At 32.0% G+C, this 26,892-nt stretch overlaps 3 protein-coding genes across 11 annotated transcripts; all 3 read right to left on the bottom strand.

The window, feature by feature from the left end:
• Positions 1 to 2,012: 2,012 nt before the first annotated feature.
• LOC128163523 (uncharacterized) lies at positions 2,013 to 18,147 on the bottom strand. Of its 6 annotated transcripts, none has more exons than XM_052827143.1 (4): positions 12,102 to 12,260; positions 11,519 to 11,789; positions 3,163 to 3,595; positions 2,013 to 2,347 (listed from the first exon to the last, which is right to left on the bottom strand). In XM_052827143.1, the coding sequence occupies exons 2-3, from the start codon at positions 11,772 to 11,774 to the stop codon at positions 3,165 to 3,167; spliced, it is 687 nt and encodes a 228-aa protein (XP_052683103.1). In that variant the 5' UTR covers positions 11,775 to 11,789; positions 12,102 to 12,260; the 3' UTR covers positions 2,013 to 2,347; positions 3,163 to 3,164. The 6 variants fall into 6 exon arrangements, 4 of the variants coding, with proteins under 4 accessions (XP_052683103.1, XP_052683102.1, XP_052683100.1 ...); XR_008240818.1 differs by lacking the exons at positions 2,013 to 2,347; positions 3,163 to 3,595; positions 12,102 to 12,260 and adding exons at positions 8,466 to 9,289; positions 9,379 to 9,445; positions 9,579 to 10,258 and having other exon boundaries at positions 11,519 to 11,654; XR_008240817.1 differs by lacking the exons at positions 2,013 to 2,347; positions 3,163 to 3,595; positions 12,102 to 12,260 and adding exons at positions 8,466 to 9,289; positions 9,379 to 9,445; positions 9,579 to 10,314 and having other exon boundaries at positions 11,519 to 11,604.
• A 673-nt stretch (positions 18,148 to 18,820) lies between these two features.
• Positions 18,821 to 19,953, bottom strand: LOC128164337 (uncharacterized). The gene is given in 3 exon segments (XM_052828129.1): positions 18,821 to 19,499; positions 19,501 to 19,527; positions 19,529 to 19,953. Coding segments are annotated over 3 exon segments (942 nt in total). The 5' UTR covers positions 19,934 to 19,953; the 3' UTR covers positions 18,821 to 18,989.
• A 1,445-nt stretch (positions 19,954 to 21,398) lies between these two features.
• Positions 21,399 to 26,892, bottom strand: LOC128164341 (uncharacterized). Of its 4 annotated transcripts, none has more exons than XM_052828132.1 (7): positions 26,387 to 26,892; positions 24,761 to 24,924; positions 24,342 to 24,491; positions 23,866 to 23,979; positions 23,049 to 23,252; positions 22,587 to 22,766; positions 21,399 to 22,046 (listed from the first exon to the last, which is right to left on the bottom strand). In XM_052828132.1, exons 1-6 carry the CDS (start codon positions 26,575 to 26,577, stop codon positions 22,594 to 22,596), a joined length of 996 nt encoding a protein of 331 aa, XP_052684092.1. In that variant the 5' UTR covers positions 26,578 to 26,892; the 3' UTR covers positions 21,399 to 22,046; positions 22,587 to 22,593. The 4 variants fall into 4 exon arrangements, with proteins under 4 accessions (XP_052684092.1, XP_052684093.1, XP_052684094.1 ...); XM_052828133.1 differs by having other exon boundaries at positions 26,396 to 26,891; XM_052828134.1 differs by having other exon boundaries at positions 24,761 to 24,909; positions 26,387 to 26,890.

Raw genomic sequence — 26,892 nt, 5'->3', positions numbered from 1 at the left:
GTGTTTTGTACGAAGTTTTAAACAATAAGTTGAGCAAACGCGAGGAATTATTGTTTGAGAAGGAGGAGGAATTTGCCGCGTGCGCGCAAAAATTTGGAAACGTGTCAAAACCTACGCCTCTCGTGCTTTTCGAAAATCAATTAAATGCGTTTAATATGCACTTGCATCAAACGATCTTATTGTGACTAACTTAAGATCATGTAAGCTTTGTACTTTGTTGTTGGTATAAATTACTAATGTCTCATTCAGCTATGAGTTGATAGGTCCATTAATAATGAAAACATACAAGATGGATCTTTGGCTTATAGTTGCAGTAAGTAGCTTTTAACCAAAGCAGTGATGGGGACTTTGATGCAGATTTTCTGAAAGCGACCATTAAGGCTTAAAATATATAATCATACTTTATTCAAATAAAAATCAATCCAGACTTTCCACACAGATTGTTCTGAATTGACGAGCATTTAAATTGAACTTGATTGAACAAGTTGGCTATGCCATTGCGCCATATCTGGGTTCTAATTTTGTCGTTCACAATTCCGAGATGTATTTTTCATCAGTGTCATTAACATCATACTGAATTTTAAGAGGGGGATGTTTAGTTTTTGTTTTTGTTTGTGTTTTTTTGTTTTTTAGTTTGATTGGTTTTTGTTTTTGCTTTTTTTTTCTAATTTTTTTTTTGGGGGGGGGGATGGTAGGGTATTCCCTAGATTATACTAAAAAGCTACCAAAATATATATCAGTGTGGATGAATAATCTTAATTGGCATATAATTGGGTGCGTCTTTTTACCCCAATGAACCCCAATGATACCCCAATGAACCCCAATGATACCCCAATGAACCCCAATGAACCCCAATGATACCCCAATGAACCCCAATGATACCCCAATGATACCCCAATGAACCCCAATGATACCCCAACGAACTTTGAAATACCCAAATGATACTAAGTATGTTCATAATTGATACACTTAATGAATTTTATGTAACAACATGTTACACAAATGAAATTTCAACTACGTGCTGTTTTTTCACCGATTGGGCCATATCTTGTAACGGGAAATGATACGAATTTTTTAAGCTAAAATTTGACTCAACGATTGTTTGTGACCTGTAATTATGTCCTGATGGGAGCTTTGGTCATTTGTGCTAGATTCAACATAACTTTAAGAACAAGAGACATATCGATTCTTTTCCATTAGAGAAAGACTTCAGTTTTAATATTTTCCTTTGTGAGCTTGCTCGCAGTACCTCTAGTTATTATCAAATGACTATTATTATCAAAGTACATTGTATACATTTATTAAATTATACAAAACATATCCCCAATATTGATATCACAAGGCACCTTTAACGTGTCGGGTCTAATGATATCTATAGATACTAAGCCAGTAAATTGAATATATAGAGCACTGATAGTGGCTAACAACGCGAATTTTCACAATTTCAATTTTTCGTGTCGCTAGCCATTTTTAGTGCTTTGTATACGTGCGGACCCATATACGAGAGTTTTTCAGTAATTATTGATACATTTTCTCTTATTCGTTTAGGAACAAAGATTAACCCTTGAAATTTCACAAAAATCTAAAAAAGGATAGAGTTTATTGATGTGAAAAGTTTTCAGTCTACGGCATGATTAGATCATCCCTAGTTAGCTGTTCAACGTGCCTTGGACCAGTGACCCGGCGCAAGTTCTGCAAATTTTCATTGGGATATCATTTGGTATCATAGGGGTATCATTAGGTGTATTTGGGTATCATTGGGGTAACATTGGGGTTCATTGGGGTATCATTGGGGTTCATTGGGGTATCATTGGGGTTCATTGGGGTAAAAAGACGCACCGGGTTATTACACTTGAGAATCAAGAATTCATAAATTTAAAACAAAAGATAAATCACATATTTACCAATTTTCTAAATACATGTACAGGGCCTCTTTTCATAAAGTTTACAACTTAACCTGTATCCAGCTTCCTACATTGTTCTCAAATCAAATCCGATCCATCCTCTGAAAGAAAAAAAGGGTTAGTTTTTTGGGGTTTTTTTTTTTGTCTATTCAAAAGTATTTATTACAAAAGTCGTTTTTTTTCATGAAGTGTCAAGCTAAAAGAATTCGTTTTGGTAAAAGTTATTGCTGACATAAAACTAAATGTACGTATACAAAGGAAGATGGGCAAATTATCGCAGGTTATTACACTTGAGAATCAAGAATTCATAAATTTAAAACAAAAGATAAATCACATATTTACCAATTTTCTAAATACATGTACAGAGCCTCTTTTCATAAAGTTTACAACTTAACCTGTATCCAGCTTCTTACATTGTTCTCAAATCAAATCCGATCCATCCTCTGAAAGAAAAAAGGGTTAGTTTTTTGGGTTTTTTTTTTCGTTTATTCAAAAGTATTTATTATAAAAGTCGGTTTTTTTTCATGAAGTGTCAAGCGAAAAGAATTCGTTTTGGTAAAACAATCATTTAAAATGAATGAACAAAACCAATCATTTGTTAATGAATTACTAGTACACAGTAAGAGGATGGATAGGATATGTTTGATTTCTATCGTGTATCCTTCATAATGCATTGAATATCCTATCATGAATGCATTCCATCTAGAGTAAACTTTGTGGATTTGTTTTAGTAAATTTTGCATACAACCGACCAGCTACTTGTAGAGAGAAAGTAAATTGCCTTTTACTTCGTTTTGCTCTGTGTCCATTGCCGGTATAAAGTTCGTAAACCCTATCTGTGATTAGTAAATACAATTTTTTTACATTCAATGTCATTTATCTCTAAATATGGGTTAGCATGAAAGCGACTTGGTACAAAAAAGGGAGTCAACGTAGAAAAATCAACATCAGAAAATTTCTTGACTATCAATTCAAATGACACACGGAAAACTTGCGTACTTAAACTTCTAAAGCACAAAATAAAGTCCAACTTTTTCGTGGTTTCTGGCATGTCATCAATATGTTTATATTGGATTTGAAAGAATTCGAACAACCATATCTTTGACCTATAATTATTGCATATTATATCAAAAATTAAGTGGCCTAATTAGTATAAACAAATCTAGAAAGCATGAGTAATTTTGCTAGAATATATACAACGTTGCTTGTTTAAGTTTTATGATTGAAAATGCTTGGATGGTAGATGATATTAATGTACTTTTATGATAATCGAATTGTGTAATCGTCTTTCAATGCGTCTGATTTGCAAAGCTTTGTTTTCCACTCCAGATACTGAAGTCTCTTCTCTGCTATTGCGTAGCGAGTTTCTGATTCAATTTCCAAAAACTTCTCAGCAATGGTATAATCTTCCGCTTTGTGGTAACTCAAACAATTACCATATTCATCGATAAAGCCCATTTGAATCCTTTTCCCATTAAGAAGTTCGAAATCAACATGGGCACAGAATTCAACAGCAACCTTAAGAAATCTCGTTAAACCGTACATTTCTCCTGTCAAGATGAAGTCTAGAAGCGTGCTAACTGTCAGTTGTGTGTTTGGTTTACACATATTAGTCATGAAATTTTCACAATCCGTCAATAGGTCGCACTGGTATTCGTGTGCTAATGGAAGAATCTGCAATACATTATCCTCTGAAAGAATAACACATTTCAAAACGAATAAGTTTATTCAGATGATAGAACAATTGTATGATTTTTATCATTTTTACTTATTCCCTGGTAGTGTACTGTCAATCCTAACTTTGCATAAGTTATGTCTCTTGACTACCATCTTTTGGGGAAACCTATAGATTTCTGATAGTACATGCAGCCTTTGTAGTTTAGAGATTTGTAAATCTTGCCATTTAATATTTTAAAAAACATAGGTAATCACAGATTACAAAGCTCACCGAGACGAGGCATCAACTTTATGAGGCATCACCTTTAAAACCACCTTTATCATATGATATGAAAATCATAGTTAATGATCTTGGATATTCATGGATACTGTTTTGACACAATATCGTATATCATATGTAAAAAATTGTATGATAATCCTATGTTCATTTCATACATTATTATAAGATACAATGTTTATCAATACAATAATATAAAATATGATATTGCATCCAATGATACTTACAATATATATCATTTAATACAATATAATACTGTAATAAATATTGATGCAATATGATTTTGTAACATATAATATGACATTGTATCGTGTTATACATTATTGTATTTAATCACATAATACAATATCATAATATCTAATATAAATACAATATAGCATTATTTGATACTATATCATATCACAAAATACATCACAATATTGTAACATATGATATTATATTGTATAATATAGTATAATTTTGTATTGTATGATATTGTATCATATTTGATACACAATATTGTATCATATGATACAATATAATTTGATAAAACATTGTTTCATATCATATGATACAATATCATCTGATACAGTACGATATTATATAATACAATATCATTTTATACAATATCATATCATATGATACAATATCATATTATACAATATCATATTATATGATATCTTATAATATCATATAATACAATTTCATGTATTATATAACAATATATTATATAAACCAATATCATATTATACAATATTGTATCATACGATATGCTATAATTATAATATACAATATCGTATCATATGATACAATATCATATATTGCAATATAATATGAAACAATATCATTCGATAAAATAATATATTATACAATATCATATTCTACAATATTGTATAATAATATACAATACTATACATAACAATATCATAATACAATATCATATAATAATGTACAAAAAAATTGATACAATATCATATCATATCATATAACTTTTTACAATATAATGTATGATATTACATTGTATCATATAAAACAATAGTGTATCATATCATAGAATACTATATCATAGGAATCATGTTAAATCATTTAACAACAAACACATCTATCAAGCAGGTTTGAGTGAGGTAGGAGAATTTTTAGCATCCTTGATAATGGAGATCAGGCTCTGCATCTGAAGCTACCTCTGCAATTCATTTATATTATAGTTAAATCAATTATGCAAGCTATTATCTATAAAACATGTAACCTGTTCCAAAAAACTAAACCTCATCCAGCATCCGAAACCTATGGCTCAGATTCAGCATTCAAGCCTGTCAGATGCATCAGTATCATGAGATGCATCATCCCTGCAAGTTTGGTGATGTAAGGACCAGTAATAACTAAGATATAATCATCAGAGGGCACCTGCTCTAAAAACTTTAACCAGCTCTTAAAACCTTAACCTCATCCAGCATCCGAAACCTATGGCTCAGATTCAGCATTCATGCCTGTCAGGTGCATCAGTATCGTAAGACGCACCATCCTTGCAAGTTTGGTGAAGTTAGGACCAGAAATAACTAAGATATATTTTTTAGCATCCTTGATAATGGAGATCAGGCTCTGCATCTGAAGCTACCTCTGCCATTCATTTATATTATAGTTAGATCATATATGCAAGTTTGAAATAGTGCTATTACCTACATATATTAAACATGTGACCTGTCCAAAAAAACTAAACCTCATCCAGCATCCGAAACCTATGGCTCAGATTCAGCATTCAAGCCTGTCAGGTGCATCAGTATCATAAGACACACCATCCATGTAAGTTTGGTAAAGTTAGGACCAGTAATAACTAAGATATGATCATCAGAGGGCACCTGCTCTAAAAACTTTAACCAGCTCTTAAAACCTTAACCTCATCCAGCATCCGAAACCTATGGCTCAGATTCAGCATTCAAGCCTGTCAGGTGCATCAGTATCATAAGACGCACCATCTATGCAAGTTTGGTGAAGTTTGGACCAGTAGTAACTTAGAAATGGCTATCAAAGGGCACCTGCAACAAAAACTTTAACCTGCTCGAAAAACCTAACTTCATCTAGCATCCGAAACCTTCGGCTCAGATTCAGCATTCAAGCCTGTCAGGTGCAAAAGTATCATAAGACACACCATCCATGCAAGTTTGGTGAAGTAAGGACCAGTAGTAAGTAAGATATAATCATCAGAGGGCACCTGCTCCAAAAACTTTAACCAGCTCTAAAAACCTTAACCTCATCCAGCATCCGAAACCTATGGCTCAGATTCAGCATTCAAGCCTGTCAGGTGCATCAGTATCATAAGACACACCATCTATGCAAGTTTGGTGAAGTTTGGACCAGTAGTAACTTAGAAATGGCTATCAAAGGGCACCTGCAACAAAAACTTTAACCTGCTCCAAACACCTTAACCTCCTCCAGCATCTGAAATTCATGGCCCAGATTCAGCATCCAAGTCTCTCAAGTCCATTAGTAGGTCCAGATGCATCATTCATGCAAGTTTGGTGAAGATAGGACAAGTAATAAGTTAGATACAGGACCTGCAACAAAAACTTTAACCAGGTCCGGACGCCGACGCCGACGCCGACGCCGAGGGTATAGCATAAGCTCCCCCCGACTTCGTCTCGGTGAGCTAAAAATGCACCTTAAAACAATTTAAATAAAATAAAATTACAACTGAGCAAATGATTTAAGAAATAATTTTTTTAAAAGATGAAAAATAAGATGTTAAAAAGGTGATTAGTTTTTGGTTCAATTCTTTGAGCGTATTAGCTTTGTCTGATTGTTTTCCTTTTAAGTGGGTTGGGTGGTCGTGGCCATTTTTAGACTGTATTGATCTTCTTTAGAAGAAGAGCTCTGCATAAAGATATAGGAAAATTCTTAAATTTAAAAGATTTAATACATTTTTTCTTTACTATATACATGTAATAAGTTATAGCTAAAAAAAATCGTATCTTAAAATTTAAGATATATCTGACAGGTAATTTGTTGCAAATTTTAAGGTAGATTATACAGGTAAGTTGTTGACCACCGAGTCTCCTTAACAGTTTACTTTATGGAAAAAAATATTTCTTTTAACTTTAAACATCGATCAAATGTTTCACAGGACAAGAAACCAGCACTCGGGAATTCCAGAGCTGTGTTAATTTTATATTTTTGGTGACTGTTCTGGTAACTGCTTTGTGAAAAGGGTTAATTTTTATTAATCTTCACATTTGAATGTCTTCAAGAATATATATAATTGATTATAAGAATTCTTATGTCACTGTTTAGTACATGTACATATTTTGTAATGGTTTAATTGTATATTACCAAAAGAAATTTAATCAATATTGAGTAGAAAGAATGTATATTAAATATTCATGGCCCTTATCAAAGATATAATCAAGCGATCATACGAAATTCTTATTGAATATATCCAAATTACACTAATATATTTCTTAACAAATCCATTAAAAAAAAGATTTCCTTTTTTCTCTAAAATTGTGACTCGTTTATAAAAATGAATCTTTTTTTCACATCAGTAGAAGTCGACATTTTCGATTATTTTTAAATATATACAATTAATAGTCAGCCAAGTTGGCTACAAAACATTCGCACCTACGCATTTTTTTTTTTGGCTCGGTAGTTTCTTTCTTCACATTTGTTAGATAACAATTTGAATACACATATAGTTGAATAACTAGCATTTTAAAGCCTAAATTTTGTCAATATTTTCCAAATCAATTGAGAAAAAGTCATTTTATTGCTTAAGGAAAAAAAGCATGTTGTAAAGTTATTTTGAGTTAATATATATATATATATATATATATATATATATATATATATATATATATATATATTTATATATATATATATATATAGATTCATTACATTTTAAAAATAATTTGTACCGTTATTTTAAGGCAGCAATTATAATTATTTTACAATTATAATCTAATTTCACACTCCTCAAATTGTGCGTTATTGAAATAAGTATAAAGTTGAATTTTTAAGGACATATTTGAAAATAACAACATTTATATATTTTTTCATAATTATTGTTCTTTTAGGGAGGAGGCGTCTAAATCCTACTACACAACACCGGTTTTTCGAATTATTTAAAAAAAAAATGTTTTCATCTTCCATTGACTCTGTTTAAAGATTCACTCAGAATATGAGGACAAATATAATAAGTTTGTTTATTTTTATGACATGTATATTCTAACGCGGGAACGATGCTTTTTCAGCAATTGATGGAAATCTAACATCATAATGATACTTTTTTTTAAAATTATTCTATGGGTACTTATACATGTGAAGAATGCCTTAACATCACAAAATCTTTCACGTGTGGTCACAAAAATATTTGACTGCATTTATGCATATCTGGGGAGAAATTTGTTTGACTACCGCGTTGGGATGGGATACTAAACATGAATTGATTTCTCTCATTTTTTTTCTCGCAGGTTTGGAGTGAATAAAACATTAAAATTAAAAGTAATTATTCATGTTTTGGGGTTTTTTTTTTCTGTTTTTTTTTGGGGGGGGGGGGGGTAACATTATTACTTATTAGGTTAGTTACTGACACACTACGGAAATATATTGGGTTGATCAATCTCATAGATGGTGAGGCGAAGCCGAACCATCTATGATATTGATCAACCCAATATATTTCCGTAGTGTGTCAGTAACTAACCTAATAAGTGTTTTGTTTTCCCAAGGACTATCTAGTGATACATTTACTCGCAAGAAGTGTTGATCACATAATTAAATTCCACACATTTTTATTTTTTCAACAGTAAATAAAGTTCAACAATCTTTATATCAGTAACAAACAGTTTTTCAACAATAAAATATTTTAAACATTTAATAATAAACAATTAAAACCACTCCAATCTCTGCATTTTTTTATCTGAACTATTTTGTGTTAACGTTGATGTTACCGATATTCACGGTGCAGTTACTGAAGCATATTGGTCTGAATGGTCGTTTCTCTTCAACTGGACTCTGCGTTTCAAAATCTGCGAAAAGTTGATCAATTTGCCACCCGCTAAGATCGCATTCCACTATTTGATTTTCACAAACCGTTGATGAAGATGATGAATTAGCCATAATAGCAAGCCTCTTGGTACTTGGTAACATTGGCAAGCTGGATGTTGGTGCAAGATTTTCGCTGATAGACAGAATTTTTTCTGCATCACTAACTTGCTGATAGACACCCAGGCATTGTACGGACTTGTGTCCAGTGACAGACATTACTTGTGAGGGTCCATACATACACTTGGACAGAATGGATGCTCCAGTTGCTCTTATGGAATGGTTTGTATATACTTTTGACAAGTTAATAGCCTTGCTCAAGGAGCTGAGAAAACTCCTCAATTTCTTTTCACCAACAGGGACATTACAAAACCACACTGCATCAGATTCGAGAAAACTCTCTTTTGGTCGCTGCCATAGCCTGTAAAAGGGAACATTTCTAACTCAAAACAAGATACACATAAATTTTCAGTCATAAAATTTAATATATTTTGTGTCAATCAAAATTACCTGTCACATTCTGGATGGAGCTTTGATTAGTACATCCCGAAGGACAAAACTGGACAGTAGATTGATCCTACCAATAAAGATAACAAATACATATAAATATTTATAGATTTTTAAATAAGAATTTATAAGTATGATAAGATTTTCTCTATGACTCAATTCTTTTAAAAAATAGAGTAGACACAGTTAAAAGCAAAACAAACCTTTAATTTCTGGCATAATTCCAGAAGAAGTTTCTTTGTCCAAACGATGGTTTTTAGTTAATTCATCAACGACTTTTTTCACGACTTTTCGACCAGTGTCCTCGTCAGTTTCAACTCGGAACATAATTTTGGTCATGTTATGCATGTTTTTATTCCCCCGCCTGCAGAAAAACATTCGGATGTCAAACTGCACTTTACTGAAGAGACCCTGTGGTGTATTGATAGACAGATGCATACTTGTATACAATGATTTCAAGTCGGTGTCTGAGATAATAGAATGGTGAACCACGTCTCCCTTCCCTATTCTTTTGGCTTCGGCTAAAACAGCCTTAAAACAAGTGTTGCTATCGGTAAACGAGGAATCCTTCACTATATCCACTTTTCTGTTGAAGGGGGGTGACTTCAAATATCTGTTTATGCCATGGCGAATTGTCTCCAGGGAATTTACTTCGTAATGTGACCCATCTTCTCTACGTAGATCCATGTAGAAATGGCCTAGCATCTCGTCTAATTTCACGTTGTCAAAGTCTTGAAAGTTCTCATTTTCGCCTTTTACTTTCAAGTATTCCTTAAAAACTTAAGCCGCTCCTTTGTTTACCTGTACAGTTTTGCTACTGTTCAATTTTAATCGCTTTTCCTGTTTTTCCTCTGCAGTGCTTAGCACAAATCTGGATGCCATTCTACACGAACGCAGCAGACACAACAATATGTGACGTCAATTCAAAGGGCAACTACTCTAATTTAAAAATAATTCCAAAGGGCAACAACTCAAAATATATTAAGAACTTACGGAACTCGGTTTCTGTCTTAAAAAATATGAAATGTCGAGATGAGTAGGCGAAGCGGCGGCCAATGACGGCCATATTGCCTACTATTAATCCTCACGGAGCCTACATAGAGATATATGAGGCAATCACGTGCCATGTTTAAACCAATGAAAATGTGACATTTCAGTCCGAGGGAAAACAAAAAAGTTTATCAAATCGTTAATTGAAATATTGAGCCTATAAAGTCGGTAAGTTGTTAAACATACCCTTTGATTTTAAATTATAAACTCATCTATACATTTGAACTATACATAAGTGGTGTTTATAAAGCCTTTGTGGTAAGGAAATTAGTATGTGTTATATTGGTTATCAACCGGTTTCATGCGACGTGCTATACTTTTAAACCAATGACGTGTAGCGGAATTGTTCAGAGGGAATTCCCAAAATATTTACAAATATCGGAAGTACGTCATTATATTTATATTGATGACTAAATGCTGAGTAAAAATGCGTTTGTAACTTTTAATGTCAGAATGATACTTCTAGACTATAAATTGTATTTCAATATAGACCAACACTTTTTTCTAGCCCTTGTTTAGGACAAATTAAAAAGGAAAAATGATTTAATCCTAAACAGGTACAGAGCTATTTATTGCATTTAATTTTTTTAAACATTTGCAGTATTTTCAGGTCTCTAGCTAGTGAGCATTTTTCGTCCCGTTCTGCAATTTCATTTTATTTAAAGTAAAATCTTTAAAAGGAATTTCGTTGAAGAACATTTAAGCTACATATATATATTTGCTGTGCCTGCTCAATAAGATATGGGTTATTGATTCCAGACTTAGAACTGATCAAAAACATGATATAGCATTAAAGAGAAATATCTTCGTTTACTACATTATGCAATCACTTTACACAGACAATGAAGCATCTTAAATAAAAAAAAAATGTTAAGTTAGATGAAAGTATATCATTGAAATAGATACCAAGGAACTGAATAAAATTTACTTTCCTCCTAAACATCCGTTTCAAAGTTTCATCTTTCTATGCCAAAAGCGTAAACCAATTGAAAAAGTTGTTTCAAAATAATTTGACATTGTTAGATGCCTGCTCTTTCGTTATAAAATGCATATCTGGGTTTTTTTTTTTTGGTTTATTTAATTTATTGTTTACCTGTTATAGATTGTTTCTTCATAGGATGAAAAAATTTCAGAAACTCCACAACATCTGCTGCCTTTTTTCCTTGTAAAACAATCTCCTTTGCCGTTCTTTCCTTGAAGTGGCCGTTAAACATGGCATTGAATACAGGTGAGTTTCCAGAAAGGGTCGCCTTATTAACGTGGATACGTTGATCCTCTACTATAAAAGTTACATTGCTGACTGGGAAGCCTAGGTTTATAGGTCGTTTTGTAGTTCTTTTTGTCTGCATATCGCTAGCATAATTCTGTAAATGTAACATTATGATCATGATCACCTTTAACAACAAACAACTCCAACTTGAAGATAGTTTACAGAGAAAGTTTGCATTGTATAAGTTTTGGAGTATTGTGCCTTAGACTTTAAATAGTCTTTGTTAGAATCATATGCATTAAATTATATTAAACATCTAATCATTTTGATACATTTTCATCCCTAAAGGATCCTTTATTAGATTTACTACTTATTATATATATTGTTTATCAAGAATGTTGAAATCAACACAAACATGGAAGTCATGCTCGTTTATCATATCCATAACATCGTTTGAATTACTTACCTCTTGTTATATTATATGTACATTTACTTACGCAATAGTATTTAATACTCAAATCGAACAATAAAATTATCCTCACTAGGATTTTGAAACCTTAATTTCCTTGTTTTATTTTTTGAGTTATGCTGTCGTTTCTGACACCGCCCACGCAGCATAAAACAATGCACTTTGTGTCACGGTATAACTAAAAATACCATCAGTTGTACTTTCGGTTTCAGAAGTCGTTTCAAAGAAATTCATTAGGGTACTCAGTATCTCAAATAATAAAAAAAAATATGTAAAAAAAAAAATAATAACATTAAGATGCCAAAATAATGGATTGGCTACTATTACTTAAGTGGTTCTTGTCTTTTGATATTGTTTGTTTTGATCAATGTCATATCATTCTCAATTTTTTTACTGCAATTTCCCCGTTGTGGTTGAAATGCTTGAAATCAATCTCATTGCAACCTTTTAGAAAACAAGACGGGCGGGCCCTTCCCTGTCAAATATTGACAAGAAAACTGTTAAAGCTGAGCGTTTGGTTTACCTATGTTATTTAGCCGTGGAATATTAAATCGATTCCCTCAACAAACAAGACAGTTGATGTTTGTGCTACAGTCATTTCATGCATATCTTTTACAATTTTATGCTATGCTATGGTATGCGATTGAAATGATATGCTATGAGATTTTAATGCAATGCTATGAGATTTGTATGCTTTGCTATGAGAAATTTTAAATGAATGGTTTAATGATATGGTATGCTATGCTGTGGTATGGTATGCTATGAGATTTGAACCAAAACGCCTCCATACACACGAGAGTTCCACACACTTCAAAGTAAAATGATTAGAAGACAAAGTTTACCACTTATCTGCAATGTGAAAACTCATTCTTTATAATAAAAATATTTTTAACCGAGTTAAAATCCTTTTGTATGCTATGCTATGGATTGCTATGGTATAATATGACGAATGAGAATTTATGATATTGTATGCTATGGTATGATATTTCAATGCTATGGTATGAGATTCCAATGCTATTCTATGAGATTTTAATGCAATGCTATGCTATGGTGTATGTTGTAAAAGATATGCTTGAACTGACTGTAACATGTTTAGTTGCAATTAGGATAAGCGAGTGGATGCCATTCTTCTTCTTTTTATTATACTACCCTCCACTTATTATACAATTTTGCAAATAAACATTAGTAATTAGTTTATGGTGATTAACAATTGAAACTTTTTAATATGATTTTTTTAAAACCGGATTGACCTTCTTGTATCCGTTGCCATCTGTCGCCATGCAACGTCTGTAGTGCGGTTTTTATTTTGTTTTTTCTTGTTTTTTTTTTTATTTGGTTTTTCATTTCACAACATATGTACATATGTATCATAATAATGATTGTAACATTTTTATAAACATATTACATAGTCTTTATACTATTTCTACTTAATAGTACAGTTTTGTATATTTCATATGAAGTGAAGCTGATTTTGAGAGAGAGAGAGAGAGAGAGAGAGAGAGAGAGAGAGAGAGAGAGAGAGAGATTATGCAGGTGGATTACAATACAAGTATAGACTATGCTATACTGAAAACAAATGAATGGTATGAGGGTTCACATCGATCAAAAAAACAAAAAATAGAAAAATTAAACTTATCTCTATAACTACAATTTTTCACAGATATTCTGCCAGTGGCTTTCGTATTCCTTATAATTACATCTTTTCAACAGCAAATATTTTTCAGTTAAGATTCTTTCTGTTATGACCTTTTTCAAGGCATGTATATTTGGTATCAGATTACTTTTATATTTACATGAAAAAATATATTGCTTCACAATAAGAGCTATCAGGTTAAAAAATTTATAACTTTCTTTATTTCTGTATTTTCCAAAAAGAACTGATTGAATATCAGATGTAATCGAGATTTCAAACTGTGTAAAAATCTACTCTTCAACATCACACCACAATTCTTTTACTATATTACATTCATAAAATAAATGACCAATACTTTCTTCATCTTTTTTACAAAAGGTGCAAACAGCAGATTCTGCTTTTTTTATATTAAAAAGATATTTATTTGTAGGGACAATCCTATGAAGTATTTGATATTGCAGCCAATGTAGTTTTGATTCCTGTGTACACTTAAAAGGGAGTTCAAAAATTCTACTCCAAGAAGTTTGTGAATAGTTATAACCCTTTTCTCTCCATTTTGATATCGATGTACATATTTCTCTTTTTTTGTCTAATAGTATGTTGTACATGGGTTTACAACCTTTACAAGTATTAATAAAAAATAGAATATGATTAGGGACAATTGGTCCATATTGTAATGTGTTCTGTAGGTTTGGTAAGTGTATATCTTGTGTATGTAGTCTGGTTGTAACTGCAGTTCTTAAACTTGCATACTCTATGAAATTTGTCTTTAGATTAATGTGATTCAATTCATCAAAGTTTCTAAACGTTCCATCTATATTAAGCAGATCACTAACAAAAATAAATCCTTTATTAACATAACTTTTGATAAATATTGATTTATTGTCTATGGTGATTTTGGGATTGTGCCATATATTATCATTTATAATTTGGGGTCTACTAAGTGGCGTTTGTTCAATTATTTTTAACCAGCTTAGGAGCACTTCTTTCCAAAAAGAATTTTCTAATTTTTTACATAGAAGGTACGAATAATCAGGACCATTTCTCCATATTTCACAGATACTAATTTTCAAAATTGATTCTAAAAGCTTTACCCATTTTGTATCAGTTTTAATTAGTCTTCTCATCCAAGTAGCTTTGAGTGCTGTGATAAAATTTCCATAATCAACCATTTTAGACCCCCATGATTATAATCTTGTATAATTGTACTTTTCTTTACTTTATGAACTTTACATCCCCATAGGAAATGAAAAATATCATGTTCAAAAGTTTTTAGGTATTCAGTTTTTGGGTTGGGTAATGCTAGTATCAAATGATTTAGCTTTGGTATTATTAGTGTCTTGATTATCGTAATTCGACCAATTGGTGTTAACTTTCTTAACTTCCACTGATTTATCAATCTTCGAATTTCAGACAATTTTGGTAAATAATTTAATTCTTCCATTTCATCTAATTTAACTGAAAATTTGATACCTAGAAGCTCAAAATTTAAATTGTTCCAACTAAGTTTCCATCGTGAATGATGAAATACATCCTTTGAAAATTTTTTGCTACCAATCCAAACCATTTTTGTTTTTGTAAAATTTATTTTTAAGCCTGATACTTGTGCGAAAAAGTCTAAAACCCTAAGAATGCCAACATATGATTGTGGTGTACCATCCATTATAATTGATGTGTCGTCTGCATATTGAGATATTTTGTATTCTTCCCCATCAATATTTATACCTTTGATGTCTTTTTCTTCTTATTAATATTCCTAAAATCTCAGCGCAGAGAAGAAAGAGATATGGAGATATTGGGTCACCTTGTCTACAGCCCCTTTCTGGATAAAAGTATTCTGAAATTATACCATTTTGAATCACACATGCCTTAATTTCGTTATAGAATGTTTTTATCCAATTTTTGAAGGAGGGTCCAAAATTAAAAAAGTCTAGTGTTTTTGAGATAAAACTACATGAGATGGTGTCAAAAGCCTTTTTGAAATCAATTAACATTAAAAGGCCGATAATGTTGTAATGCTCTGTATAATACATAAGGTCATATATAAGTCTTATATTTTCCCCAATAAATCTTCCCTTCAAAAATCCAGTCTGATCATTATTTATCAATTTATCTAGAATAGTTTTCATGCGTTCAGCTAAGCTTCCTGAAGCTAGCTTGTAAATAACATTTAGTAAAGTAATGGGACGCCAATTTTTCAGAAATTGTTTAGGTTTTCCAGATTTGGGAATGCATGTAATAACACCTAGTTTATTTATTTCTGAAAAGTTTCCTATTTGAAAAGAGTGGTTTATTGCTCTTGTGATAAATATTCCTAAGTCTCTCCAGAAGAATTTAAAGAACTCACTTGTAAAACCATCAGGGCCAGGACTTTTTTCATTTTTCATTTTCTTAAGGATCAGTTAAAGGACCTTCAAGGGTATTTGACTCTTCTCTATTAAGTTTAGGACACTTAATTTTATTTAACTTTTCATGGAAACTTTCTTCATTTATAATTTCTCTTTTCTTATACAAGTGTTCATAAAAAGATTTAGTTTCTTTTAATATTTTCATTTGATCGAAAATAACCGACCCATCATCTTTTTCAATATTTGGTATTTGTTTACTTTAATATGTAGTTCCTAGTCTCTAGGTTAATGAAATATTTGGACAGCTTTTCTCCCTCGTCAATCCATTTAGACTTTGACCTGATACATTTACCTTTTCATTTATTTTTTCTTATGTTGAGAAGCTCATCTTGTTTGTTCGATAATAAATCTAAGGAGTTTTCCGTGAAGTTCTGCTCAAGACATGTAATCTCATTTTCTAATTCCTTTTCTCTTTCATTTGATTTTTTTTTCTTAAAAGCAGAGTATGAAATGGATTTACCCCTTATTTCAGTAAGAAGAATATCTATAAAAAGTTGATCTTCAATTATAAATTGATATCTTCATTTCTTATATTATCTAAATTATCTATATTGTATATAGGACAAACATATTGTCTTTTTACTTCCCTAATTATTTTTTTTATAGAGTTAATATATATTGTATCAACTAATAGGGAATTGTTGAATTTCCAAAAGCCTTTCCCATTCATAAATTCATTTACTTTAAATTCAAGAATTACTGGGGAATGATCTGAACGATAGCTATTTTCAAATTTAACATGCGGTACTCTATTTGTTAGAGTTTCAGATATAAGGAAAAAATCTATTCTGGCTTGTTTTATAGGACTTTTCCTTCTCCATGTGTATCTTTTTAAATTTGCATTATTTTCCCGAAATATGTCCACAAGATTAAATGTCTCCATTAATTTCAAAACTTCTATTCTTGCTTTTGGGTTATTCAGATGTTTATAATTCATAGAGTCTAAGTCTTTATTTATTACCAAATTGAAATCACCTCCAATTATAATATGTTGTGTATTAAGATAAGAGTCAATTTTATTCCTTAATTCTGAGTAAAAATTTGGTGTATCTGAATTTGGGCCATATATATTTACCAGTAAAAGGTGCATATTTTCAACAGTAGTGTCTAATATAAGATAATTACCACTATCATCTTTATCTATGTTATGTACTTTACATTCAAAATTGTTATTTAAAAGAATTGCCACCCCTCTAGAGTTTGTTCTGAATGAGTTAAAGAAAGATTTAGTTCCCCATTGAGATTGTATCAACATTTCATCTTTTTCACTAAAATGTGTATCTTGCAAGAAATAAATATTGTGGTTTTTTATTTTAAGATTTCTGAAAACATCTTTCCTCTTATGGAAGTCATTAAGCCCTTGGCAGTTTACTGATAGTATTTTTAACTTGTTTTCTTTAAGTGCTTTGTTGTCCATTAGGATTATTTGATAATATTTTACCCCTGCAGAAGACAGTTAAAAGAGATATATAGTGTATAGAAGAGAAAAAAGTGCTATGACATAGCAAAGGTGTTGATTCGGCGCATGAATTGGTTTTGTTTATCATTTGTAAACATTGGCATGCTATACAGCTGCCGATAAACCTGTATATGTTAAAGTTATGTTCAGGTAGAGTTAAAAAAAAGTTTGAAAAATAATACATTTTATGGAAACGGACAGGAAGTATCAAATACATTCCCTCCTATTTTAATAAGAATATATTTAAGGGAGACAGGCTGCATTGTATAAAATAATATCCTATGCAAACGCTAGTGCAAATTTACAATCCTGCAACCTATCAATCTAGTATTAGTGTAAAAAAAAATAAAAAAGCACAGTCAATAATTAACTCGGAAAAGGAGAATGCATTTCCTACCACCTAAGGACTAGTGGCTGAATATGTAAGGTTTAATAAACAAATAGAAATGGATAAAAAAAAGTAGAAATCATACCTCGTTAGAGCAGCTTCAGTCAAGCTACCTGCCAATAAGCTACCTGCCAATAACAATTCTTAGCGTATTTTTATCGACTATTTTTAGAGACGTCCGATCCCGATTGCATTGTATAATAACATAAAAGGGCGCCTAGCGCCCAAACTAGGAGGTGTGCCATCTAGCTGAGACCGGTTCTTTGGGGGTACAGGTGTCCCCTGACGGAATCCGGTGTCAAAAGAGGCGATATAAGCACCGATTTCCGGCGCCAGGGCGCTGAGTTGACCCTTCCATACATTATTGTAGGGTCTCTATACAGGGCGCATAGCGCCCAAACTAGGAGGTGTGCCATCTAGCCGAGACTGGATTCTCGGGGGTACGGGTGTCCCCTGACGGAATCCGGTCTCAAAAGGGGCCATATTGACACCGATTTCCGGCGCCAGGGTGCTCAGTTGACCCTATCATACAGGTTCCATACATTATTGTAGGGTCTCTATACAGGGCACCTTGCTGTAGGATTTTTTAAAGCCCAGAGACCAAAAAATTTCCGGACTGTAATTTTGTTTATAAAAAAAGAAGAAGAAAAAATTTCAGAAGCATGGTTAGTAAATTCGGAAATACAAAAAATGAGTATCTCTATTATGAGTAAATTAATCAATTCACGGGTACATAAAAAGTAGCTCATTAAATTCCGGAATGTTTTGAAAAATCAAAAACATGTTTCAGAAAATTAATACATGTAGATAAATACAAAAAAAGTATATATATGAATAGATAAATACAATTTCAATCAGTTGAAGAATTAATTAATAAATCCAAAGCACGTAAAATATGATTACATCAGTGAACGGAATGTCGAAGAGAAAAACTCGCATGTAAGTACATGTATGTAGCAGTGCTTACGCACTTGCATTCAACGTCAACACATGTTGGCTAGGTCGGATTTGTGTTTTTCCCGGCGCTCAAACCCGCATCAACGATATGGGTGAAGCGACGCATACCGATTTTGTTTCCGAACCATCTGGAGACCACAATCAGCGCGTTCTGGATTCCGTTGTCGTTCATGGCGCTAAGCAGAGTTCTCCCCGCCCCATGCTCGCCGTCATCTTCAGAACCCTCATGTACCATACCATCACTGCCTGCGAACCGGTAGGCGTACACATTGTGACTTGCGCTGGATATTGTTGGCAGCCTGAGTATTTCGATCAGCGACTCTTTGACCTGTTTGTACGAATTCACTGCCGTGGCGTGCGACTCGAACCGGTTTTGGTTGTCTTCAATGTGTTTGCCCTTGTTTACCGTTATCTTCACCTGGTCACCTGAGATGACTTCCTCGGCTGTTGGTCTAGTTCCTGTTTTGTCCCGATAAACGTTTCCACTTTTGGTGAAAATCAGTTTGTCTCCTTTTATTTTTGTTTCTACATTTTTGGCTGAGTACTTTTTTTTGGATATCGTACAGACGTTTCCTTTTTTTCCCGTATTTCTTCGGGTTGTTGGACAGCCAATCGGATATGGGATTTCTTTTCTTTTAAGACCCTCACTCTACTCATTACTTTGTCTTTGTGAGTTTTATATCCAAACTGGATACAGATGGGTCTTGGATATTTTCTCTTGTGCGTAGGGTCTTTTTCTCCCAGTCTAAAAAGGTTGAGAATATGGAACGAATAAATTTCTTCCACGCCTAGATCCAGTTCCTGCATAAAAGCATCCCTTACGGCGCTTGCCAGATTTTCGTTTGGTTTTTCATCGAGCCCACTTATTATCACATTATTTTCCATTGAACGAGATTTTAATTCAAGAATTTGTTTCTCTTGTACATTAACCCTAAATTCTAGTTTAATGACATAGTCTTTGAGGCGGCTAATCTCTCTGGACATAATTTCTTGTGAATTATTTATTTCAGTTACAGAATAAACAGTATCATTAGCTTGTTCTTGAACTAGCTCTAGACGCTCTTGAATGCCATCTCGACCCTGGACTTCTTTTGCGAGTTCGTCCATTAGTAGTGCGGTTTTTTGTGCTTAAACGATTGCTTTTTTTTAGCTTATTTATAATATACTTATATATCATGAATTTATTATCATACTCTTTACTATGAGAATATATAAGGTAATATGAGTGCATTATAGTTTAAGCCTTACCAAAATTTAAAATGTATGTCCCTAAGGTCAGAGGGTCTGGTCTTTGACATATAAACAACGTAATTTCCAACCAAAATAAAATCGTTTAATCATTTATAAATTTGTATAATTTATGAAATGGTAGTAAAACCGAAATGAAAACCTATTGAAAGCATTCCTACACTATAGCTTAGAACCAGTGAACATTAAGAGGACTCAATGATCGTGGCCACTACTTGAATCTTATTCTTAAAGAAGAGGAGTTCTGTGTAAATACATGTATATAGGAAGATAATGAATTTTAAAGAAAATTTTTTTTATATATTTTTTCTTTACTAAATGTTGGTATACGGCCAAATATGTTTAATGTTTAAAGTTTAATGCAGATCTGATGGTTACATTGTTGTCCTCTTAGCCTCCTTAAAAGGATATGTTCATGATTTCCGTCAAATTTTATCTTTATATATTTATGTTTACAATGTTTAAGTTATATTTTAAATGATCAATCCAAATTTTATCGTCAGTCATAATGTTACATGTTTATGTAAGTGTACATATATAAATTGTGGATTCTTTCAGTAATGTTCGAAAAACTAAATGGAGATATATGAATACATATATATATATGTATAATATATGTGTATAAGTAATTAAGGATTTAGTAATAAATTAACTTAAACAACACCGTTTAAACTTGTGATTGTTAACAGTACAATTTGTATTGCAGTTCTGTTTTTCATTTCTGAGAACTAAACAACAACATTTTCTAGCTGAAGTATTAGATTTCTACATCTTACTTATGAACAAAAATATAAATTTTTGAAAAATAATTTAATTTTACTTTTTTAATTAATTAAGAAAAAAAGGTTTTTATATGTAAGTGCAATATAATCTAGAATTTTGTCGATTATATTCTATTAGACCATTAAAATTGCAAAAAGATAATATGTATATTCCTCAAGCATTCGTGCAAATACATCTTATTTCTCAATAATTTGAAATGTAGACAATTTTTCAAACAAAGACTGACTAACTTTACTTGTTAATGAAGATAAATTAAAACATTCTGCAGAAAAAAAAACAAGCTAATATCAAATTGCCCGAGTTCTACCTATGCTTGATTATACCGCTTAAATCAAGAGTTATTGCTCTTGAGTTATGGACTATAGAAGCTCTTGTTCATTTTGTTTAATCTCTCAACGGAAAAAAAACAACACATAAGTTTCTGATTGTTGATATTACAAGAACTTTAATGAAGCAGTAACAAAATACATAATGCAATCAATCAGCGATAGTTTTAATGAATCAACAAACATTAAAAATAAATACATCAAATTCATGTACGTAATGGGATGAGGTAGAATAATTTAAGTACACGATACTTTGATACAGAAAACTTTCTGTTCAACAGACAGTATTGATGATAAGCGGAATTCACCATAAACGTTATTTACAAAACTCTGTACATTAATATGATTAACCGTTTGACGTGCATTATAAAAAGAAAGTAATTCTTGTTATGTAGTAAGTAAGCAATCGACTTTGACGTAAGAGTTAAAAATTTATGTTCATCTAAATGCTATTGCTTAAAATGTCATTAGCTGCCTTGCAATGGTTTATCATAATAAAAGACTTAGTTTACAGCCAAAGAGTATTCCAAAACTTGTTCACTGTATGCCAACAAACTCAAAATTGATAGAAGCTGGAAAGCAATGTCAGATAGCGATCTGCAAATTTGACGACATTACACAAAAGTTCACATGTCCAGGAATTTTATTGCACCTTAAGGACCCCAAAATGTTTGAAATCTTTTTGTCAAATCATGTCACAATTCCAATCTCGTCTCTGGGTGTTTATGCTTTATGGAAACCTGAAGCAAACGGAAAATGTTAATTTCTTACTAAATTTTAGTAAAATATCTCGTTTCATGCTCAATTTTCTTTAATAATTTCATTATATAAAATATTAATTTTCTTATCATATTTGTTCAATTTAAATTTAAATTGCAATAAAATTCAAAAGGTTTAATATTCGTAAGGTGCAAAGCATGTTTTATCAGTTGTTGACATTAATTCACCCTTACAACTGTATGAAAAAACGCGCACGTCCAACACGTATTTACAATGGTAAAGTACGATGATTACAGTTGTAACGCACGTACCCTAAACATTTTAGATTACCATGCATTAACAACTAAAGAGGTAGGTGATCATCGAATCACCCTGCAGATCAACCTTAAATTTTAAGATGTGATTTGTTTCATTAAGTAAAAAATAATTACATAATGTTTTCTTTAAGTTTTTAGTATTTCTTGCTATCTTTATAACGATCTCTTTTCGAAGATATCAATATACATGTAGTCTTACAATTTCCACGACCATAAAGTCCTTTTTACATCAAAAATACTTACCCATTGTTTACTTTTGTGTTCCTTCTGGACGTACTGGTGACGGTTGTGAATACTCATTAAGTACCTCTCTCTTTTTCCTCTGATTGACGAACGGTGATTCAGATTTAAACACTCTAAGTATGGGACTTGTGTTTCTCAGGAGAGGGTTCAGATCTAGGAAGGCTTCCATACAATCTAATTCTAGAAACAATGGGAAACATGAATGTTTTTTAATATGAAAAAATTATGATATTTTGCATGAATATATTGTTATTTAAAATCTCATCCATTCTGACTAGAATGTGTCCTCCTTTAAAAAGTTCTAAAAGTGCCATTATTTCTGACAACTTTTATTTTATTGATCACAATTTTCAATGATATCGATTACTAGTATCTATTACCTTCAACGTGTGAACAATTAAGTAAACAAGTGAAAAGAAGCTTTAAATCTAGGTGTTTCATCTTGGCATTCAAGCAACTAACCTGCTTGCTGTCGGCATTCTATTCCAGAAAATACGACACTTGAATCAATAGGCTGGTCGTACTGGTCATAAACAAGAACTTCAAACCCATGATTCCTTCGGTTAAGGACGATCCAGTCGTTTGCAGCCTGATGAACAGGCACTGATACCCATGTATTTGATACCCAGGGAACCATCGACGTCCAAAGAACTCGTTGGCGGACAACTGCGAATGAATAACAAATTATATCTGATAATTTTTGATAGACGGTTGGTACAATTTTTGATAGACGGTTGGTACAAAAAATTTACCTTGTATTACATGGTCGTTTTTAAAACGTTGACTGCCAATCTAGCACTACTATCGTCAGATCTGTTTATCTTTGTATTAAATAAAACTTATATCCTAACATTGTATTGACTATTCTCAGGCAAGTCATATAGTCACATTTAATACAATGTTTAATGATGAGCAACGCTTCAGGTCCTAGGATTATGAAGCTGTCTTGGATTAACGTCAGAATTTGTACACTGTTTAAAAGTTTTATTATCGGATGGAATTAAATTTTGAAATATATTTCTTGTTGCAATCCAAACATTAAAAATGTCAATATCTTTGTTTTTTAATTATCTAATTATTCAAGTACATGTAGTGAAAATTTGACTTAATACTAAAATATTCTATGATCCTGGACCCGGTTGCTCGAAAATAAATTACAGCAGACAAGAGGGGATCAGCCTTTAATGCATTAAGAAACAGTTTAATGTTCAGCAAATATTGTTGAATTCTTTATCTTTAAAAGAAGCAAAACTGAATGCTATAAACGAGGGTGACTTACCGTTTAATCTATTAGATCTTCCTCTAGCTCTGCTTCGGCGTCTAAGAGGTTTCAGGTACTGGAGAACCTTGATAGAAATCCTATCTAAATCTGCATCATCTGGACAGTTACACACTTCAAAAAAAATTCAATGCATGTATTACATACCAAGGTAATTAAAGGATGTTAACTTGATAAACTTTGATTATACGTCCTTGTCAAGTTATGCTAAATATCGTTTTTAATTTACTTTTTTTTATATTTTGTGGACATGATTTCAACATTATTCAAAGAGACAGTCGCCTAAGGTTTATTTTCATTGATGAATTTGTTATCTTAAAACAAGTGAAAAGTTTTAAGAGTAATGTTAATCAATCTCTGATCTCTGAGACATATTACGACAGGATAACGAAAATGTGCAAGAAAAGCCGCTTGATTTGAACGTTGGGGATTATTATAACTGTTAAACAATAGATCTAAAATATTTTACTACTTACAAACTCTCTCCTTAAGATGCAACATCAAAGTGGCGTTGACAATTTCAGGGTTAGTTGATTGGTCTGAGGGAAGAACATCAAATATAACGCGCAAACTCCCCGACGTGGAATCATTCCACATGTTCTCGTCAATTCTGTTAGGCAGTTCACCTACAAATATTCCAAATTTATATAAAAGGTTGTTTAATAACGATATTTGGATATACTGTATATGATAAAATAATAAAAAAAATTGCGGTTTAAAAAACGATTTTTTTTATAGTTTTATGAGTAGATACAAAGAACACCACCAGTTTCCGTCACAAATTTTAAAAAGAGATCTCTTGTCTGCATGCATTCGTTATGCCAAACGTTATGCCAAGTACGTTGTTTTGAATCTGAGTAGCGATTATTTCTTTTAATCGTATCTTTTGACTTACAAGATGCTGTAAAGCACTGCTGCTCAGTGACTCGTATTGAGGAGATGTTGGCCAGTGTGATGTTGATGATCTCCCGGTCACGTGGTCTGATCTGAGGAACGGAAGTCCATCCAAAGTGCGCCAGGACCTTGTTCCGGATTTCCTGTCTCCTGTAAGCACGTTCTCTGTAACATGAAAACGATGCTGTGCCTCCGTAAGTTTTTGGGACGTTTAATTTGGGTTTTAGAACGAATTGTTATTATGATTTGATTAAGATTACGTTTCAGGTATTTTAAGGTACAAGTCGTTTATTACAGAGGAACAAAAGTGTTATATTTAAATGGTTTAGAGGGGAAAAAACTGGAAGAGCTATTAGAATATGTATTAATTCAATTGAGGTTTTTTTCTGTTAATTTTATGAAATAGATTTTTTTTTAAGATTTACATTTTAGTTTGAAATTAATAAATTAACTCCACTGATAAAAACCATTAACAGATATCTGTCCTAAATGTTTACCTATTTTGATCTGTTTTTTGAAAGTTACATTCACAAAAATTATGGCAGGTCAGGATTGGAACACAAATCCGATTGTTTTCACTGTGAAAATTAGGTCAAAACACACTGTGAAAATTAGGTCAAAACAATGTCAAAATTATCTATGGATCAGTTTCCTACGGTGTAAACGATTGCGCACTGGTGAACTTACGCAGGTGCTGAATTTTGTTGTAAATCTATTTTTGTCCATAAGAATACTGAGGCATTTGGTGCTTACATGTATATACCACAAATATGTAGAATCTGTAATGATGTACATGTTTTACTTATTTAAAGCCATACATTTCTTTTATTAGAAAAGTTTACTATATTGCTCAATTAATTCATATTATCATATGCATATTTATGTGAGAGTGGAAGAAATTCAGTATAAATGATAGTTAGGGGATAGTTTAGGTTTAAGAACACAGCACACATTTCATGTGTAAGTAACACAATAAAGTATATAGCAACAATATTAAAAAAAAAACTAAAAGCAATTGCATACAGTCATGACATAAAATAGGCAAAGTTAAAGTCGAAGTTTAATGTGACAAAACCTTTATCAAAGAATATATAGAAAAAGAATGTTTTAAATTACAGATTAGAATATATCAAAGACATGCATCACGAAGTCAAAATTAATTACAATATAATATTCATTGTGCTTTATTAAGTTATTCAATTTATCACTTTGACAAAAAAATTAAATTTAATAAAATATAAATATTTTGGTTTTAAAATTTTGAAACACTGATTTATTTGTTTTTTATAACTTTTTTGGGGGATTACACTTAGTTTTAATGTTTTAAAAGACAATGAATATCTTATTCAAGAATCCCATACGTTAGTTTGAAGTAACAATACTGCTATATAAAAGTACCAGTATAAACACATTTATACTTTTCGTAAATTCATAGAAAATTTCCTTTTTTTACTTTTTGAGTCAGATAACGTATGGATTTCCCTTAACATTTTTGTCTCAATTTGAGTGATTTATTCTCAAGAGAGACTAAAACACAACATTCAGTCAACTGATAAATCAGTTGATCTTTACTTTAACCATCACTAACTACAAGTCTAACTAAAAAAGGAAATAAAACGACACGCACATTTTATACCTGTAGTGCATAATCGAGATTCTATCTCTCGTCATAAACGGAGTCATTGTGGCTGTATCTGAACTGTCCTCACTTAATTCTGTTGAAGCAGGTGTTGTAGTTCCTATCACAAACTCATGGAGTGTCGCGAAACACACTGCCATCGCGAGTAAAAAGTTAATCTGTCTGGAAAAGCACAGCATGGTGATGAAAACGATACGGAAAACAGATTTGAAAAGAAGGGAATGGTCCCTGCTGGTACTCTTGTTCTATGTCAAGCAGTTTCACATTTAGACTAGGTGTCAGCAACTTTGAAGGTCGTCCACTATTAGCCCAGTAGCTGTTAATGAAATGTCAGTAATTGTCGAGTTTGCTGAATTGTCTCACAATGTACATTCAACACTGCCGCTCAAATCTCAAATGGAACATTGTTCTTACCCGCCTCTATATCATACCTAGAGGTGTTAAGGGTGAAAGGTTATATGTTAATGAATTGTTCCCGCCTTTTTTGCACGCCT

The sequence above is a fragment of the Crassostrea angulata genome, chromosome 9 (genome assembly GCF_025612915.1).
Source record: "Crassostrea angulata isolate pt1a10 chromosome 9, ASM2561291v2, whole genome shotgun sequence".
NCBI lineage: Eukaryota > Metazoa > Mollusca > Bivalvia > Ostreida > Ostreidae > Magallana > Magallana angulata.
The sequence above is the reverse complement of the archived record's forward strand: the minus strand, read 5'-3'. Positions and strand labels throughout refer to the sequence as shown.

Excerpts from the sequence above, each read along its gene's own strand:
- LOC128163523 (XM_052827142.1), bottom strand. The coding sequence starts at position 11,774 with ATGCAGACAAAAAGAACTACAAAACGACCTATAAACCTAGGCTTCCCA. Across the intron at positions 3,596-11,518 it reads GAAGAAACAATCTATAACAG|AGGATAATGTATTGCAGATT; the intron begins GTAAACAATAAA and ends TTATTCTTTCAG.
- LOC128164341 (XM_052828132.1), bottom strand. The coding sequence starts at position 26,577 with ATGCTGTGCTTTTCCAGACAGATTAACTTTTTACTCGCGATGGCAGTG. Across the intron at positions 24,925-26,386 it reads ATGCACTACAGGTATAAAAT|AGAACGTGCTTACAGGAGAC; the intron begins GTGCGTGTCGTT and ends TTCATGTTACAG. Across the intron at positions 23,253-23,865 it reads AAGATCTAATAGATTAAACG|TTGTCCGCCAACGAGTTCTT; the intron begins GTAAGTCACCCT and ends ATTCATTCGCAG.